The sequence below is a fragment of the Terrapene carolina genome, unplaced genomic scaffold, assembly GCF_002925995.2.
Source record: "Terrapene carolina triunguis isolate 2854851 unplaced genomic scaffold, T_m_triunguis-2.0 Scaffold66, whole genome shotgun sequence".
In the NCBI taxonomy this organism is placed as follows: domain Eukaryota; kingdom Metazoa; phylum Chordata; order Testudines; family Emydidae; genus Terrapene; species Terrapene triunguis.
In genome coordinates, this window is record NW_020664417.1 from 31,274,516 (window position 1) to 31,295,132 (window position 20,617).

General features: G+C 39.1%; 1 protein-coding gene across 2 annotated transcripts in view; it reads left to right on the plus strand.

The window, feature by feature from the left end:
• The window catches only part of TLL1 (tolloid like 1), a 200,401-nt gene that overhangs the window by 119,469 nt on the left and 60,315 nt on the right, over positions 1–20,617 (plus strand). For both annotated transcript variants that reach the window (XM_029910666.1, XM_029910667.1), the window contains exons 6-8: positions 1,638–1,816; positions 7,111–7,216; positions 10,701–10,825. In XM_029910666.1, the coding sequence (XP_029766526.1) occupies positions 1,638–1,816; positions 7,111–7,216; positions 10,701–10,825 (410 nt within the window). The remainder of the gene's footprint in view (positions 1–1,637; positions 1,817–7,110; positions 7,217–10,700; positions 10,826–20,617) is intronic.

Below are 20,617 nucleotides of genomic sequence, written 5' to 3' on the forward strand. Positions count from 1 at the left end.
CTGGACTACAATCTCCCAGTATGGAAAGATTACTTTTGTGGGTCACATTATCTGTCACATACACCCAGAAAAATCTTGGGGGGGAGGAGGAGAGATGGCGTTCGTGTTTACTCAAGCATAGGAGTATCCTGGGATTCTAAACCTCATTCACTCCATTTCAGGGTTATCTACAAAGTATTCATCTTTCTTCTGTGCTTTCTTCTGTGAGTTAACAGATGTTAGGTAAATCTTCAAAGGGTTATGGTATCGTTAACATTTAATATTTCTAAAACCCTGCAACCATAATTAATGAAGTAGCATGAATTTTCAGATTAAATATGAAAGATTTACCTACTAGCCAACCAGAATTGAGTGACTATGAAATCTGGACGAGTGTTGGTAAGAAGTACAACAGAGATAGACACAGCAGGAATCTACCCCCTGCTCCCTGCTGCTTCTTCTCCACTCTCCCCTGCTCCTGGCCCTCCCAGCTATGGAAGTCTGGTTGAAAGATTAAGGTATTGGACCCAAACTCATAGCTTTTGTGTTCTTATTAGAAACAAAACTTTGGCCTCAGACCATTTGGTGGTTCTGGATTGAGTCAGAAATACAACTGGAATGCTATAGAGGGTGAGTTGTTGCGTGTTTTTAGAGTTGGAGGATTTTATGGAGACACAAGTCTGTGGGGCCTGGTGAAAGGTTTGGGAAAATAGATGTAGACACAATAGTTTTCTAATTCAATTTCTGATGTGATTTAGGCACCAATCCATCAAAGCACTTATGTACATGATTAATTTTAAGCATATGAATAGTCCCAGTGTAATCAATGGAGTTACAGTGGTATGAAAACTAGTGTTTTACTATTGAGAGGAGACTACCTGAGAGAAGATTCAAGTCCAGTATGGTTAGTCATGGAGACTTTACTTTTATTCTTTTTTTATTTTTTATTTATTTGTCATAGAAAGCATTTTTAGACTTTAAAATAGGTTTTGCTCTTTGCATACTGAAGTGGAACATTCCCCATCCATTCTGTCTTGAGAGAGGGCAACCTCTCTCTCCAAGCCAGAAAGCATGAAGAGGTGAAGGGTTTTTGGTGTGTACTGTCTCCTCTACCGGGGGGGAAAAAAGATGTTTCTTAATGGATCCTTATTCAGGGAATGTGGGAGAGGAATTTGAAAAAGCTGATGACAGAACTTCCTAATGATCCAGAGATGACTGCAGTAGATGCTCCACTCCCAAGCAGAGCAGTAGAGGGCCAATCACTTCCCCTGCACACCTAGTGGTGTTATATGTGCTACTCTTATGTGAAAGACAGCACAGAAGCAGCACAACACCGCAAAAAATACTGATTTTAATCACAGTCATTTTATTTTATTTGTTTGTTTTGGTGTACAAATCTCCTTTGTTTTTCAGAGTGACTCCAAGGACACAAATAACAGTCCATTAGGTCACAAGTGGCACCTTGGATAAAGAAATTCATTCTAATAGTTATATATAATAATACTCTGTATTAACTACTGTAAATACTAACTTCAGCTTGTTGTAGCACTGTCGTGTAATGTACTGTATGGATTTTTTTTTAAATTACCCTCTAGCAAAATTTTATTTTTAAGTTGTTTTCTTGAAAGTCTTAATCTCTATTGATATTTTGATTACAGGTGCTGTTCTTATGTGGGTCGAAGGGGGAATGGTCCTCAGGCTATATCTATTGGCAAGAACTGTGATAAATTTGGAATTGTTGTTCATGAGCTAGGGCATGTGATAGGCTTTTGGCATGAACACACACGACCAGACCGAGATGACCATGTAACCATCATTAGAGAAAACATCCAGCCAGGTGAGACAATTTGATAAGGGTTCTTAGGTTATATTATTTCGCTGTTTATTTTTGTTCTATTGAAGATTGTAACAATTTTTACACTTTTTAAATGAGTTTTTTCAATTAAAATAATTACAATTGAGATTTTGAGTATTCTTAGAAAATTCAACATTCTAATAAACTAGCCAAAATTAACATTTTTACATTTACACCATTCTTTTTATCTGAAGGGATCCCAAAATGATTCAAACTATATACTGTGTATACAGTACCACTAAAGTGTAATCATGTCTGGAGTGGAGAGAAACAGCCAAATAGACAGCCAGTTAAACAACCTGGAGGGACTCCAGGGAAAACCACTAGTCTTATGAAAAGAGCCGTGGGACCTTTCATGTTCATACAATGGAGGCAGGACTGTGGTTTCATGGTAAAGATAAGTAAAATTGTGACAAGGTTTGGAAAATGAACTAAACACTAACAGAAATTGTTTTTTTGACAGAAAATTTAGTTTTTCTCTAAGTAACATTTTTTGTGACAAGTGTCTGCTTTATGTGGAAACATTTGCGTTTCCATCAAAAATCAAACGTTTTCTGTTTTCAGTCAGAAAATGTTTGGTTTTTCAATGAAAAGTCAACATTTTCCGTGGAGGAGAACCTTTCCGACTAGCTCCATCCAATGCTTACTTGCCCTGAGTCTAAACCTATTCACCATGCTGAACTATACTGGTGCCTAAGCCTCACCCGCACCAAGCCACACCCCCTACTATATGTTCTCCTACTGATTGTATACTACTGGGTGTGGGCCTGTTGGGTGAACTCAGTTCTTCTAATTAATGCTGCCCACTCAAATAACACTGGCTAACTTAATTCATGCTGCCTCCAATAAATGAGTGCTGGGCCACTTCCCATACTCCTAAATAAAATAATTAATGCTGTTTTGCTCAACAATAAAGTCATGCTGGACAGCATTCTCCCTACCCACTCATTAAATAAATATATGATCTCATTCCTATCACACACATGTACAAGTCCCCAAAGCCCTCTGTTGCAGTGGCACACACATGACTATGTACCGTGATCATCCTGCAAAACCCTCTACTCCAGGTGGAAGAAGTAGCAGGCCCCTGCTTGATAACCCTGCTCCTTAAAAGTGACTTGTATGATAGTCAATTTACCTAATTGTGAAGTAGGGAGGTTGAGATTATCTTGTCAAGGTATAAACCTATGATTCCAGAGACTCTGTATTTCAAAGTTGATGTTTTAGATGCTAAAGGCCTGATTTTCAAAACTTCAGAAGCCCATGTTGACATGGAAATATGCCTTTGCAATTTTGCATCAAATTTGCATTCACAGTTATGATGATTGTATACACAAAACCAGTACTGGTATGCAAATTGGTATGTGGTTATCTGACTAGCCATTTATACTCCCAGATTTAAATGCATAAACAAATCAGGTTTACAATCTGGTCCATACCATTGAAAGTTTTATTCTTATCAAATGTTCTTTGCAATGCTTATCTGACCTGTTCTTGTTGGAACCAGAGTTGGGCTACAGAAGCTGATTTTGGCCAACAGAGACAAGGACAAAAGAGCATCTCATAGAAGATAAAAATTGCTACTTCTGCTAGCATGCAAATACTGTACTTGATTCTACAAGCCTATGTTGCTGCAGATACATTTAGTTTTACGAATTATTCATATTTAATTCAGGTGAGTTCTTCATGGCACAGTAACAAGTTTGAAATACAAAATTATGTTTAAACTTCTGGGAGATAAAATGGCTTTTGGTAAAATATAGATTATAGTTAACAAGCAATTTAAATTGGTTTATCAGCAATTTTCATTTTTATTATCAAATGTGGGCGATCATGCTGAGCATGAGAAGCAACGTAATCTAAAGGCTAGGGTTTAGAGTCAGGATGCCTGGGGTTTATTCCTGGTTCTGTCTCTGACCTGGGTGACTTTGGCCAAGTCACTTCATCTCACTCTGCCTAAGTATCATCATTTGTAAAATGGAAGTAATGATACTTAGCTGCTTGGAAAGCATGTGGAGATCTACAGATGAAAAATACTATGCAAGAGCAAAGGGTTATATTTATTTATTAGCTATTCCAGTCACAACAGCAGAGCATTCTGCAAGAGACAACAGATGACAGCTATGATCTAATCTAATTTTGTTGTCACTTTTTTTATGCCTAATACGCACTAGCAATATTTCATCCTTTAATTTGCCTTATAGCAAGATCAGATTGTTAGTTTCCCTCTCCTGACAACAGGTTGAGGCAGAACAAACTTGCATTGTCAGTTTCTTTCTCGCTCTGCCTCCCCCCGACACCTTCTATCCCCTTTTATAATATAGGTTGACAATCACTAATCAGATTGTGCCAGTCAGCAAAACCTGCCTACTGAAATCATTTACACTACTCACAGTAATAAGCAGAGTTGGGCCCGTATTGTGAAAGGTATTTAGGCACCTAACACCCATTGATTTAAATGGGAATTAGGCACGTAATTATCTTTGAGGATCTGGGCTATATTCCTTAAGCAAAGGTTTGTACTAGAAGCGCAAATGTTGGCTTGCTCAAGGAAGGTCCCTACCTTACCTAACTTTGTCCTTATTGCTCACGCACTGATGACTTGATAACTTATGATTACTCCCTAACTTTTTCACACATGCACATAATTTTAATTACATTTGCATAATAATACATACATAATAAATACATCCTCAGCAACTTTTGCACATATTCAGGATTGACACATGTGCAATGTGTTACGTGCTTGTGAGGGACGTATGGGGTTGTAATTAAAGTTTTGAATTGTACTGTGAGGGAGATGTGTAGTCTTTAGAGTGTTTCCTTAACAGTTGGAGTCCAGTTCCTTTTGATGATACAAACAGTCTGTTGCTGTCAGTGGAAACATCCTGTGTGGTCTAAGAAGGGTGCTATAACTTGGCATATCCTAGCTTTTTAGGATTTTCACTGTGGGAGAGGGTGTCACACTTAACCAACTTAAATCCCTTTTAAACATTTTCAGAATGGAATTATAATAGCGGATCAAGTCTTAAAAGAAATATGAAGATACAGATTAAACAGATATAGGATATTTTAGAGTCCTACAAAATAAATAGCCTAACAGGATAAAATCAAGAGAACTTATTTTTCAGTATATGGGGTTTTTCTGCTTTCATCTTCACAGTGCTTTTGTTTTATTTGTTAACCAATTGTTCAGTGTTTGTGCAGCAGTGTTTTATTTTGCTTTTAGTGCCTTATTTTACCAGATGGCTTGGGTAAAAGAAGAATCTAAATTACACAGCTCTTAAAAACGCACAACATAACATGCAGTTTCGAAAATCTCTTTAAACTAAGCCAGTCTCATTATGTTTTAAATATTGCACTACATGCAACTGACGTAAGCTAAGAGTTAAAGTTTGTGCCCTGAAAAAGCCATTGTATGATTTCTTGGTCTTAAAGCAATATTTAAATATTTTAATTTGTGGTGCAATGAAGCTGTTAAGATTCCCACAATACTCCTTGGAATGGGACTTTGAGCAGGACTGGCAGGGAACAGACACATCTCATGGTTCTTAATCTGAAGGGTTGAAAGAGGTTCAGACTCTTCTCCCGCTACCCTTTGAGTACACACATTGCACATATGCTCTTCCCTACTTCTGTGTGCTGCATCCTGGACTCCTATGTATGCTAAAAGGGGTTGGGTGCAGTAACTGCTCCTTGTCCTCCTTCAGGCTTTGCCTGTGATTGGTGGATTCATGTCACAGGGAGAACTTGTTGCCACCCAGACCTGTATGTGAATGGGTACAGTATTTACCTTCCTCCTGGGTTGGGACTGCCATTCTTAGGCCACCCGCCCTTCGCCTTGCAAGCTTCCACCTTCCTCCCTAGTTCCTAGCTGAAGCTGTTAATGCCCCTTCTTGTCAGACCCTTTGGGCTTAGTCTTCAGTAATTGGAGTCAGGAAGGCATTTCCATCAAGAGGAAATTGGCATGTGCAGTGAGGGTGATTTTGATTTTCTGTTAGTGTCCAGGAGGTTTGGCCAGTATTGTTCATTAATGTAAGTAACAACTTTTGGCAGGAATCCAGTGGATTTGGGTTTGAGCAAAGGCCAGTTTGCATATTTGTATACTGACAAGGACCAGTGGCTTTGGACCGGGACCTGAGGTTGCTGGAAGGGCTGGAAGTGAGCCTCTACTTCTTACACAGATCAGGGCATCTCTCACATGTGCCCCGAACAGTTGCATAAGGTTAAGGTGGGAGGGGTAGTTGGAAGTTGGTCCAAATAGCTGTTGTGGTAGAAGGGGACTGAAAGGATAGCCTCTACTTAAGCAAAGTCACTTTGGTAGCCAGCCTGTGGAAACCCCACTGAACAGCTATCTCAGGAGTGGGCAAACTATGGCCCGAGGGATCTGGCCTGCGGGATTTCCCCCCGTGGGCCCGAACCCCTCCTGCTCCCCACCCTCCAACTCCCTGCCCTAATCCCCCTGCCTGCACCTTGCATCCCTTCCTGCACCCCAACCCCCTTCCTTGAGCCCCCTCGTACACTCCCACCCCTCCTGCACCCCAACCCCCTGCCCTGAGCTCCCTGCTCCACCCTGCACCTCTGTGCACCCCAACCCCCTGCCCTGAGCTCCCTGCCACACCCTGCACCCCTCCTGCACTCCAACCCCCTGCCCTGAGCCCCCTCCCACAGTCAGCACCCCTCTTGCACCCCTGTCCTGAGCCCCCTCCTGCACTCCACATCTCTCCTGCACCCCAACCCCCTTCCCTGAGCCCTCTCATGCACCCCTCACCTCTCCTCTGCCCCAATACCTTGCCCTGAGCCCCTTCCTGCACACCGCACCCCCCCACACACACCCTGCACTCCCTCCCGCACCCCAATCCCATGCCCCGGCCCTGCATACAATTTCCCCACCCAGATGTGGCCCTCGTCACAAAAAGTCTCTGCTGGGCTGTTTGTGATGAGGTGGATTTTTTTCTTCTACCATTGATGGCTAAGTTAGTGAATGTTGTGGCCTCCACATTTGTCATAAGTTGGTGTTCTGTGTCTTATTCACTTACGGTGCATAGGTGAATGAAACAGCTAATTTATATGTATAGTAGAATAAAGTTAGTAGTGGGTGTTCTAAGTGCATTGATCTTCCTCCATTCATCCAGTTAATAAAAGAAGTTAACTATTCTAAAGATTAGATTCACTAAGATCCATGAGTTTCTGTGAATGGCATTGTAGCTCTTTTTCCCCTTCCCCCACCTTTATCAAAAGATTCATCTGAGACTTTGCTTATGACTTATTTGTAGGTCAGGAATACAACTTCCTGAAGATGGAGCCTGGAGAGGTGAACTCCCTTGGGGAACCATATGATTTTGACAGCATTATGCACTATGCCAGGAACACCTTCTCAAGGTTGGAGTCTCAGGTTATACCTTTTGACTTTTAATTCCATTCCTGTGTGTGAAAACTAGGAACCATAGATTTAACAATGGCATTTCCAGAACAGCCTTAAAATATTATATTCCTTCAGCAGAGAATGTTCCAACAGAAGTCAAAACACAGCTTGTTGGTTTTCTTTAAATCCAACTATGTAGGATAATTTGATTATTTTTTTAGAAAGACATTGCTTAATGTCCCCACATGATATTCAATTTCAAAGCAGCCTTTAATCTTGTTTTAATTTAGATTTAATGTAAAGATAACCTGGAAGCCTTGTTTCATAATAGTTGTCTATTATTTTGTAAAACCTCATATGCTGCAAAAAAATTAAATTTAGAAGAATCAAGCACATGAAATATTTAAGTATGTGTTCCTTTCTCTACGAGTGAAATTCACTTCAATACACAAAGTCTAAGTAATTGTGTACCTCTGTGGGTGTAGTGAGTGAGATGTAAGTCTGGAAAATGTACCCCAAAAACCAGGGCCATGGGAAAGGGCTGAACTAGACTAGAGACTGCAGCTCATTCTGTGCTGTTCATGGTGTTAGTGGCATTAGAGCCACACAACCAAGAATCCCATTGTTCCCACATTGGGAGCTCCCACATTGCTGCTCCACTGCTGGTTATCCTTGCACAGCCTGCCTATGAAGTTTGAGTGTGGGGAAGGGTCTTTCACCCATAGTGCTGATTATATTTCATACCCTGTAGCTCAGCCACTAACCACCCTATATAAATGTTATCATTGTAATGCCAATGGACCCCACATGGGTAAAGTCTGTGGAGGAGGATTCAGGTTCAAGTCCCTGCTCCATCCCAGACTTTGTGTGAAGTTGGGCAAATTGTGTAGCCGCTGTATACCTCAGTTGCCCATCTGTAAAATGGGAATAATAGTATTTTCCTACTTCACGGGGTACTGTGAGGATAAATACATTAAGATTGTGAGGCATGCAGATATTACGGTGATGGGGACCATATATGTTCCATGAATGGATGGATAAAGCTCAATGGTACAGGAGACAGAGCTTTCTCAGGGGCTGATCCAAAACTATGGAATGAACTCTCACATGCACTAAAGACCATCATCAGTCTCACTACTTTTCACTATAAGTGCAAGGAACACTTATATGACCTGCCTTCTCTAATATAAGCACATAGCAGCATGTACATTTAAAAAAAAACAACCTACCAAAACAGAACACTTCACACACAGTTCTCCTCCAGGAAGAAGATGAGTGTGGGAACGAAACACACATGATAGATGTTGTTTAATGCACTACTAGAAGGTGCTCAAATGCTATGTTGAGGAAGGTGGTGTAAGAAGTTTTGTAGAATAGAAAAGAATAACCATAGTCTTAGTGCTCTGTAATGACTACAAAATGAGGATTTGGTTTCTGATCCTAGTCTCAGATGCTCCAGGCTGGCAGAAACTAAGAGTATGTCTATACTACCCGCTGGATCGGCGGGCAGCAATTGATCCAGCAGGGGTCAATTTATCGCGTCTAGTCTAGATGCGATAAATCGACCCCCGAGTGCTCTCCCGTCGACTCCTGTACTCCACCGCCGCGAGAGGCGCAGGCAGAGTTGAAGGGGGAGCGGCAGCAGTCGACTCACCGCAGTGAAGACACCGCGGTGAGTAGATCTAAGTACGTCGACTTCAGCTACGTTATTCACGTAGCTGAAGTTTCATAACTTAGATCGATTCCCCCACCCCCCAGTGTAGACCAGGCCTGAGAGTGCTGTAGGGAATCGTATTCTACCCCTAGGCAGAAGAGAATGTTTTGTATCACTTACAGAAGCCCTTAAGGCCCATAAGGGGGAGGGGGAGTCCTATTCAGTGTGGAACTTTAACATCTGTTAGTAACTAGGATTTCCTTTAGTCACCAGGACCAGGTCAACAAAGACCACAAAACTTCATGAAGTAATAGCCACAACATATAGATAAGTGTTAAGACTATCGAGGACTTGTTATTTCCATAAGCCTTTTTAAGGTGGTGCTGGAGAACGCAAAAGAGGAATGATTTCTTATTGTCCAAATTTTAAATTCTATTGATTGGTCATTTTCAGGTTATGCCAGTGGAAAAATAAAATCATAGTTTCTTGTTACAGTTGCTGTTTTATTTTACAAAAATCCTACTTTGTTCCTAGAAATAGTTAATCAGATGGTCAGTTAGTACTTTGAACTGTTTCTTCTAATATTTAAAATAGATGTATTTCCTGCGGTCTGTCTTTATGGAATAATCCCAGTGATGTCATGGGGAGTTTTACGTGTGCAATGACAGCAGGATATAGGACAAACATTCAAAATGGCCAGTTTAGTGTACTTCAAAAAGCAGCCTCTATTCCTAGACTTGGATTTCTGCCTTATCACTGAGTATTATGAAACAACATTATGCAGTCAATACTGATAAGTGGTAATACAAGATTTTAGCTTTCAGTGTATGTGCTACAAGTATAAATGAGTATCAAAGATAAGAAAGAAAATCTAGCAAAATTTTTAATAAGCCCAGTGACATCACATCAGAATTCAAAGGTTTTCAGACTCTGTAGCATGTTAATGGAACATATTTCTTTGTTCATATTGCTCCTAATATTAATTTAATACTGCCATAATTAGCTCATAAAAAATCAGATTTCAAAAATATCAGACTTAAACCCACCAAACCAAGGACATTCTGAGATGAGATTAATACCTAATTTTGCTCTCTGACATCAGAGTCATTTGGAGTAATTCTGCTGAAGTCAAATGAGTTAGCATGGATTTATATCATTGTAATAGAAAGTAGAATTTGGCTCACCATTCATGTCTTAGCAGCAGAAGGATAGCTCAGGGGTCTAACACACAACAGAAGAATGATCTTACTACATACCCTTACATTGAAATAGCTTAGCACAGTTTTATGAATTAAAGATGCATTGGCAATCTTAATTCTGAATTACCCTGCTTTTTATGGATGTAAGTAAGACCTTTAACACGTCCTCGAAATTTCATTCGGAACAGGGACTTCGGAGGAAGAATTTCACAACAAGGCAATGTGTAATTGTTCGTGTTGTTGCCAGGCAGACAAAACAGACTAAGCAAACAACAGATCCTGTCTTCAATGTGACAAGTACTAGGTCCCAACCATCTTTTCCCATTTAATTTAAATTTGAATAGGAAATTTCTGGGCTGTTGTTATTTATTCGAAATACAAAAGTAGTTGCCAGTTTGCATTAAAGTAAGAGTATTTTCTAATATCATTGCTACTGTTTAAGCCATTTTTTCAACTTGGGGAATTTTTCTCTTCCATTCACTTTTTCTTTTCTTTATTTGTTTCATATTTTGCATTTTACCTTTTAAATTATGCCAAAATATTTATTATTTATAAAATAAATATTATATAATATAAAAACACAGATAGTTTTATAAAAAAAATTGCTAAGGTTTTATGAGTCGATTTTTGTTGTTTTGCTTTTTTTAGGGGTATGTTTCTGGATACCATTCTTCCTTCCCGTGATGATAATGGTATACGACCTGCCATTGGTCAGCGTACTCGTCTAAGTAAAGGAGATATTGCACAGGCAAGAAAGCTGTACAGATGTCCAGGTATTTCACCATAAAAATACATACATACACACACACACACAAAAGCATGTTTTACTATGTTGTTTAAGAGAAATAATAAATCTTTTGAGTAGGCTATTTACTAACCCATTTCCTGCTGGCAAGTGATGTGTACAGTTCAGGAATCAGATCATAAAAATGTTGTGTAGGTGAGGACTGTGGAATGGAAAGCATTTACGTGTAGATAAACTGCCTGAAGCTGAATTTACTCATACGACAGTTCCATTCTTGCTTGCTTTAGTTGTTCAGTGACTAGAAAAAACAACATACTACTTTGTCAGTTCTTATTTACATTTTGTAATTTAAAACCTGAGCTTAGATAGATGATAGTGATGTGTAGTGTACCACTATATTGGAATCTGAGTGTCCTCCAAAGGATCATTCTCAACATTTTTTTGTGCATGTAAGTATAACTGGAGTGCAGAAATTACATTTTTAATCAATAAACAGATTACACCCCTGCAGTGAATTATAACTTCTAGATACATTTTGCCTATTCAGCGCATGAAAATATGCAATTTAAAACTAAAAATTAAGTGAATTATAAGTGCACTGATAAGATCAGATACAGTTACATTTCTATTATAGTCAATGTTTGAATGTCATCAGCCTAGTTATGCCAATTATTTTAAAACAGTTTTGAAGTAGAGTTATAGTCTGATCTCTCAGACACTGATGTAAATCTAGAGCAACTCATTTTAAGCCATGGGGCTCAGTCCTTTACCACTGTGGTGCATGACAGAGATGGGATAGCAGGCTGTGATTTCCCAATTCTGGGTTTGGCTGGGGGCCAGTTCAAATTTAGTGTAATTTAGAGCAGCCTCAGGTACCACAATGGCCATCTACCAGCCAGAATTTGCCATAGTGCAGCATGCTCTCACCACCCCCCATATGGTGGGCTAAGAAGGACATGATGACTGGGAGAATTCCCACCTGATTGTTGAAGTCAGTTATATGGCCACTTTGTACCACTTGAGCCACAAAAGGACTCAGGATTGAGCCAATGAATTTGCTTGAGATTTACATTAGTGTCAGTGGAATCAGAATCTGTCATAAGATGTTTGTATGCACACAACACAAAGTAAGTGTCATGAGAGTTATCAGAAAGCTAACAGTTATACATTGATTTGGTGAATTAAGAAGTTCTTCCACGTACACTGAACTTGTACAGAGTTGTAGTGCGACCAAAGAAACCATTTTCTATAATTTCCTTTTAAAATCATTTCAACAGCCTTCAAAAGCCCTCTAGGAGCAATTTTTAAAATGTTATTTGTTAATTTTTACAATATAAATAGATTTAAATGAATAAGATACTTGCATAAATACATTATGCACTACTCAATAGATTGACAAAGAGTAAAATATGCACAGGGGAAGAGAGTCTTTTTGTCTTACAAGCACTTAGGGATTATATACACCTACAGACACCAGAGAAATTCTTGAAGATGAAGAGAGTCAGTAGAGTCAAGAATGCTGTGCATTCAGTCAGTATTTGTGTGATCAAAATGAATGAAGTAAACACCTCATTATATTCTGACAATATGTATTACATCTGAATGACACCCCAGAAATGCATTTGGTTTTTTCAATCTATTTGGAAAAGAGGTAGCATGCTCCTAAAACTAACCTCAAAACAAATGTTCAAGGAGAAGATGTTTTTCTGTTCATCATGATAATTATTCATTACTGGTCATAGATATTGTCAGTGTTTTGTTCTGCAGTGATCTTTGGGTCTGTAGGGGTCTGGCTTTACAATATCATACAAAGTTTCTGTTTTGCAGTAATATGCTTTGGAAAATAGTAGCTATTATTTGCAACACTGATAGACTAATACACACATTGAAATGAATGGGACTATTTGAATGAGTAAGAGATGCAGGAGTATGTCCCTTTTTTGTGAAACACTTTGGCAAATTTTGGGATGAAAGGTGTTGTATAAGGATCTGGTTTAATTGCATGAGTTAGTCCTGTTACAATGAGTAAGAATGTTCATGTGAGTAAAGCCACAGGATTAGCTCTTAATGTAAAATATTATTTAATATAAAATGGTAAATGTTCTCCATTAGTAAAATATTGAAAATGAAAGATGCTTAAATTGCAAAACATACAGCAAAGATTTTGAAAATTAACATCTAATAATAAACAAAATAACCTTCAGAAACTGGTACACTATTGTGATTAAAAATATATTTCACTGCAGTCGGTAAGGAATATTAAGAGTTAATAGAGACATATTAAGCTTTCTGTTTCATGTGAAACAACATGGGATCATGTTAATATATCAGGCTGTGAAACTTCTGATGTTTGTTGTATTTTATAGCTGTGCTATATTACCTGTATGGGTTGGAAAATGCTAATCACAATGTTTGCTTGTGGTAGAACATCAGTGTTATTAATAGTATGAATATTTGCATAGTTTTCTACTTCTATATTTTAATTACATTAAGTTTAATATAATAAAACATAGACACAGAAGATAATCATTTAAATGACATGATTTTTATGGAATATGTTCAATTTGGGGGCTTTATAAGGAATTCTTATGTGCTTGACTGTATTCATCTTGATATTTCCACTTCTGGCAAATCTCCAATTATTCCTATAAACAGACACTATTCAGGAAGCCATCTATTGCTTCTGAGGGATTACAAATACTTGTATGGAATCCTGACCATGATCAGTACTCTGTACTGAGGGTTATTTAGAATAAAGCACCTGAAGAGTTGCTGGGTGAATGTTTCTCTTTCTCCAGCTTCTCTAGCCTGTGGGAAAACAGCCTCACTGGTGTTTTAATTAAGTGTCATTATCCTAGAAAGTTTCTACAGGATGAGAGACATATTTCAACTTTGGAGAGACTGGGCGATAGAATGATATGTCCTGTTTTCGCCAGGTGTGAAGGTGCCAGGACTATAAGATTTATAAGTTAGGAGTTTGATCTGTTTGTACTTTTTAGTTTGGATTGTGGTTTTGGTGACCTTGTCAAGGAAAACACAGCTACCGATTTGGCACGGTTACTTCTTAATATTAAGTAAACAGAAAATACTCTTCCAGCATTTTGGCCCAGGTGTGCGGACTTTGAGTCTTTGAAATCTTACACGTATATGATTAAGAAAAAAAGGAGTAGGAAAAATAAATGAAGGAGAAGATGGACATTGATAGGTACAGAGCAAAAGAGAGATGAGTAGGAAAAAAGGGGGAAAGGAAAGAGGGGAGAAAATGGAGAGGAGCAGGTGGAGCTGGCAGTAGAGAGTTTAGGAAGGAGAGAGGCAAGAGGAAAGAAGTTTGGCCAAACAACCAGTCTGCAGAGTTTAAATTATGAAAAGCAGTCTCATCACATCATTGGTGTACTGGGACTGTGAAGGCCTTGAGGGGGAGGTCCATTTTTTTTTCCTGTCCTGCTGCTGCTGAAGTGGTCTCTGCTGTTCCTAGATTTAATCCCTGGAAAGTCCAGCTTTGCTTCTTCTACACTATATAGCTGGTCGAGGGAGGGAGAAGAGAGGCTTCTGAAGCTTGATAAGCCCGAGAGGGCTTTTCCTAAAGGGAAGCTCTCCATCTCTGGAGGCTTGGGAGGGGGGAGGGAAGGCGGGCCTCAGCTTCTCCTTTTCCCATTCCTGCTGTTGCTGAGGAAGAGCCTGCTGCTCCTGGGGCCTGGCCCAGTCCTCCCTGGTGAGTCAGAAATAGTTGGCCACTAATTCTATGTTCTTTATTTTCTTGGTGCCCAACTTAAGACACCTGGAGTCTGATTTGCAAAAGTGCTGAGCACTCACAGCTGCAACTGATGTCAATAGGAGCTGTGTTTTGAACATATAAAAAGTAAAGCACTCAGAAAAATCCTGCCGTAGGCATATCAGGTTTGCAGCCCAAAATTAGTGGATGCTTGACAATTTTAGCCTTAATCTCATGTGCCTCAGATCCACACCCATAAAATGGTGATACGTAATGCTACTTTACCTCACAGGGGTGTTGTAAAGATAAATTCATTACTGTTTGAACCACCTATATGGTTCAGACTCAGTGTGATGATGAATGCCATAGAAAAACCCATAAGGAAACTAATAATTCTGTATTCAATGCATTGTTTAAATGGTGTGTGCCAAATAAGCCCATGGGGCCACACACTGAATGATAAAAGGATAGAAGGATAAAAAGATATATTGAATAGCTACCCGTTCAGTAAACACCATCCATCTTATGAACTGAATGCGGCAGTGGTCCTGTGGAAAAAATATTAAGTGATCCTGTAATTAAAGGCTGTATCATAATGCATGTGCACGCACTTGAATTAATTTAGGCATTTCCCAATTTTTGAGTTTTTGGCTTTACAACCTGAAATACATACATACAGCACCAATATTATTCTCCACTCCAGCTTCAGTGCAGGAAACTAAAATACTTCCTAACATTTTTATACAAGTAAGCCACCAGTAAATCAGTTACTATTTACACACATTTACCACGCAGTGGTACTGAGAGTCTTATTAGTATTTCCCCCATAACTGTAAAAGGAGAGAACTGCAGCATCTCAAACACTTGTATGCAGCAAATGCTGATTATGGGTGGTTTTTTTTTAGTTTAAAGATAAATACCATATCTGTTGCAGGTATTTTAAAGGCATCTTTTATTGCAGTATTATGCTCCATGTATTTGTAACTATTAGGGGCCTTGTAACTTTCACATTTCAGTTTGACTCTTAAGCAGGGAGGGAGCAGGTCAGGTCAGAGAAACGTTGCAGACATGCCAGGGTTTGCTAACCCATGCTATATAATTAATGAAATGTTGACAAATGTCACTGGTGGCAGTTGCTTTGTATGTGTGTATGGTGTGACACACATGACTGTTTCCGTATCCTTTTATCTGTTTGCCATCTGTAAAAATTGCTGATCTTCATAAGGAAGAGGCAGAAATAATTTCCCTCTCCTCACCCCCCACACACAGAACTCTCTTGGTTTCTATAAGGGGTGTTACAAGTCCATACTTCTTGAGCTGTAAAATAAACAGATTGCCATTCCATACTGGAAGGACTGCAGTTTTGTTTCCACTACATGCCTAACCTAATAAAATTGAAATAGGGCATAACATTTAGAGAAGCCAGGCAATAGAGGAAATACCAGCTATGTTACCCTTTAATAAGGGAGTAAAAGTGATCTTTGTAAAAACAGAGGTGTGTAACATAGAGGTAGTAATTAGTTTATTCTGGCATGAAAAATACTAAAATTGGTTCTTAGGAAATGTAAATAAGTCACCATACATTTAATTGTATCATCTGGTCACATTTCTTTTTAATAGTGGAGCCCATTACTCATGGACTGCAATGGTCAGTGAAATAGTTTATAGTGAAGCATTTCATAAGCCTAATCACAAATAATGTAATTGTTGGCAGTCCAATTATGGAAAGAAACCCTCTGAATTCTCTTGTGATGGAATTTTAACTAACTGTTTCAAGAACCATTGAGCCATTGAAAAGAAATGTGCTTTTAAACAAGGGGGGTGCCCAAATATTGCCCAATCAAAGGCAGCTTTGGAAACTGGCCAGGGACTCAAAGGCTGTGCCTGATTTGTGTGACATATGGAGTAAATTGTATCTGCCCTTATTTTTAATATGGAGTATGTCATCCTATTCTAGTTTAATCTAAGTGAACAGTGTCTTTAGAGATGAAAGTTGCCACAGGCCACTTTGTTCTACTTGGGGCTCAGTTTGTCCACGTTACTAGAGCAAATTAACAAATAGATCATTAAACTAATTCAGCTTTCATAATGTAAAGCAAAATGACCAAATCATGTGAATACATGACTTTGATTAACAAGTAGAAGAGCTTATTTACAATCTCTTTTTCTTGGCTGACAAGAGATGTTTAACTTAAACAGTAAATATTGTCAAATATATGACACAGGAGAGTAGTTTAATACTTCAATTATATAAAATTTTATTAGAAGAGATCTGATTTTAAACCCTCCCCTCACTCTATCCAAAGTTTTGGAGGTTGTGGTTTGTCCCCTTATAGGACTCCGTGATTGTCAGTCACATGGCCTGGGTGTAATTTAAAGGTACAGGAGGAATTCGTCAGGAGCAAACTTGAGCCACTTGGAGATCACTTTGATCCACTTATATGCAGCTGAAGTGACCTCACCACACTGGAGAATCAACCACCAATCTGGGATCTGAAATTTTACTATTAGGTCTTTTCAGAGAGGTGGTTTAAAAAACAAACAAACTATTTCATAGCTCAGCCAGGTAGATGCTGAAATTCTTTAAATGAAATTTTAGGAGCTGTGGTGCTTAACTGGCTGAGGTTGATTTTATAACAATATAATTTAAGGATCTGAATAGAGTAAATCTCCATATCTTAGCTCTGTGTGCTTTACTGGGCTGCTAAACTCTGATGATTCTCTATGTTACTTCAGTGTCCCCCTCTATTTTTGATACACTGTGGAGTTCCTAACTGACTTCCATTATATACCTTATACACTTCAGTCCTCTTATATATATTACATGGTAATATGTATATATCTATCTATAGGTATATATTGAATTATTGAACGGTTTTTTAAATTGTGTTTTGTGGTTCAAAGTTAAGGTTGTGTGTAAACAAACCACCCCTTACATGTTGCAATATTGTTAATAACTCAGCCTCAATGTATGGACTGTAATGATGATGAAATATTTATATGTTACTGTATTAGTTTCAGAAATGTATTGCTTTGGTATTTTTAGTTGTAATACGCTTGTTATGTAGTTATTATTGGAATGACTTTAACTATATTGTAGGTTAACAACAGACATCCTAAATGTATAGGCATGAATCATAGAGTCATAGAATATCAGGATTGGAAGGGAACTCAGGAGGTCATCTAGTCCAACCCCCTGCTCAAAGCAGGACCAATTCCCAACTAAATCATCCCAGCCAGGGCTTTGTCAAGCCTAACCTAAAAAACCTCCAAGGAAGGAGATTCCACCACCTCCCTAGGTAACCCATTCCAGTGCTTCACCACCCTGCTAGTGAAAAAGCTTTTCCTAATATCCAACTTAAACCTCCGCCACTGCAACTTGAGACCATTACTCCTTGTTCTGTCATCTGGTACCACTGAGAACAGTCTAGATCCATCCTCTTTGGAACCCCCTTTCAGGTAGTTGAAAGCAGCTATCAGATCCCCCCCCCATTCTTCTCTTCTGCAGACTAAAGAATCCCAGTTCCCTCAGCCTCTCCTCATAAGTCATGTTCTCCAGCCCCCTAATCATTTTTGTTGCCCTCCGCTGGACTCTTTCCAATTTTTCCACATCCTTCTTGTAGTGTGGGGCCCAAAACTGGACACAGTACTCCAAAAGAGGCCTCACCAATGCCAAATAGAGGAGAATGATCACGTCCCTTGATCTGCTGGCAATGCACCTATTTATACAGCCCAAAATGCCGTTAGTCTTCTTGGCAACAAGGGCACACTGTCAACTCATATCCAGCTTCTTGTCCACTGTAACCCCTAGGTCCTTTTCTGCAGAACTGCTACCTAGGCATTCGGTCCCTAGTCTGTAGCAGTGCATGGGATTCTTCCGTCCTAAGTGCAGGACTCTGCACTTGTCCTTGTTGAACTTCATCAGATTTCTTTTGGCCCAGTCCTCTAATTTGTCTAGGTCACTCTGTATCCTATCCGTACCCTCCAGCGTATCTACCATTCCTCCCAGTTTAGTGTCATCTGCAAACTTGCTGAGGGTGCAATCCACGTCATCCTCCAGATCTTTAATGAAGATATTGAACAAAACCGGCCCCAGGACCGACCCTTGGGGCACTCCGCTTGATACCGGCTGCTAACTAGACATGGAATCATTGATCACTATCCATTGAGCCCAACGATTTAGCCAGCTTTCTATCCACCTTATAGAAGCAGGGGAGACTACAGCAGTTCAGGTTCTCTGGGAGATGCATCATTATTTGAAGATAGTTGTTTGTGTCTCTCGGGTAAATAATATATGGTTTGGTAATTTTCCATGAAAGATTATTTTTAAGCAAAGGCCTGGATTCTTCCATACCAATCTCTTGTACCTGTGGAAGAGGAGGAGACCCCTGTAGCTCCATCCTACCACGAGAGCACTCTTAACAGGATTAGGGTTTGCAGCTGGTGAGAGAATTTTGAGGAGTGTGTGGTTGTGGGGGGGGAACAGGTGGGAGATGCAGTATATATGTTATCCTCCCATGGGGCTCATGGGTAATCTGCTGAAAAGGTGCTTAGTTACTATGGTGATGGGGGCCGTATACTTTCCTAGGTAGACTGATATGAAAAGCAGCCCGATCTGCATTACATACATCCTCTCCATGACATGTAAGAACACTACCTCCTCTCTTCAAGAGAGGTTCAGAATGAAGCAACTAATAGGAGAAGCCTTGGCATTGTAATCCCATCAAAACCACACTGATGGGGAGGTGAAGGTGGTGGAGGGGCAAGAGCAGGGCTTCTGAAGATAGTGTGCAGTACCTTTGGAGCCAGTGAATTTCCTGAATTCCACACAGATCTCATGGGCAGAACCACGCTTCCATTCTGGTTCTGCTTCATTGCATTTGAAGTAATATTATTGTGTCCTGAGGCTTCTTTTAAATCTGTAGGCAACACTTTGGTTTCATATCAGTCAGCACTAGGGAAATCCAGTACAGTACTCTGCAATTTATTTGAACTTTTTTTCATGCTGAGTTAAAATAAACTCTTGTTAATTATGGTAGAGAATTTTCTCTAAAAATGACTTGTACAGAAATAATTATTTAACATTTAAGTAGCTTTTCTATGTATGTAATTTTACATAATTGTCTGTAAATTAAAAAAGAGAGAGAGAGAGAGAGAGAAACATATTTTTAAAATAAAGGCAATAAGAGATTTTTCTCTATTTGGTTCCTAAAGGACACAATATTATGCCACTTTGACCTTGGAAATTTTTGATGGAATGAGAGTCCTTTTTTTTCTCCTTTATCACAATCACTATTAAATCTTCAGAAGTCATGGTTAGTACTTTGAATGGAGTTTAAACCTGCTTTTACAATGCAATTGTCAGATTAAATCTTGGACACATTTTAACAAGGCAGCATCTAACTTTATAGCTGCATTGTCTGTCTTCAAAATACAGTCTCCTCCTTTGTACCCTCTTATCTAAAGGTTTTTCCAGATCATTTATAATTCATTGAGATTTTGATGATACGGTGGTTCACCTGCTGGCAGCTGTAGCCCTGTAATTTAAAAGTATTGCAGATCTGATTACACTGTCAGTCACGGGGTAATATTCTCAAGTTCACATCTCTCCGATCACACCTACAAAATCAGTAGGTGAAACAACTTGTTGATTGAAGGTCACAAAGATGACTGACTAAGGTGTAGGAATCCTACTTGAATCAGCTTTAATGGTAGAGAATGGCAGCAGCTTGTGATGATATAGCTCAGTGGGAAGAAAGAATTATTAATCAGTAACCCAGCAGCTAGCAGCATGATTGACAGGTAAGCTAAAGGCTTTAGTAATACAGAATATCAAAGCTTTTGGTATTATGGGTCTTTACATTTGTTTCTCTTTATTACTACCTCCACAAATCATTTTTGTGCAAGAGATTTTGTTGAATTTAGGATTTCGGTTTCCTATTCTAATATGAATGAATGACATTGGTTCATATTGAGCCTTAATGCTGGACAATGTAAATTATTAAATGAAACTGCTGATTAATTTCTCATATGTCAATCACTTAAGCACTGTGTTTTTCTTTTAGTTCTTCTCAGATAATTTGGGTATGGGTGTGGGTACTGCATGTA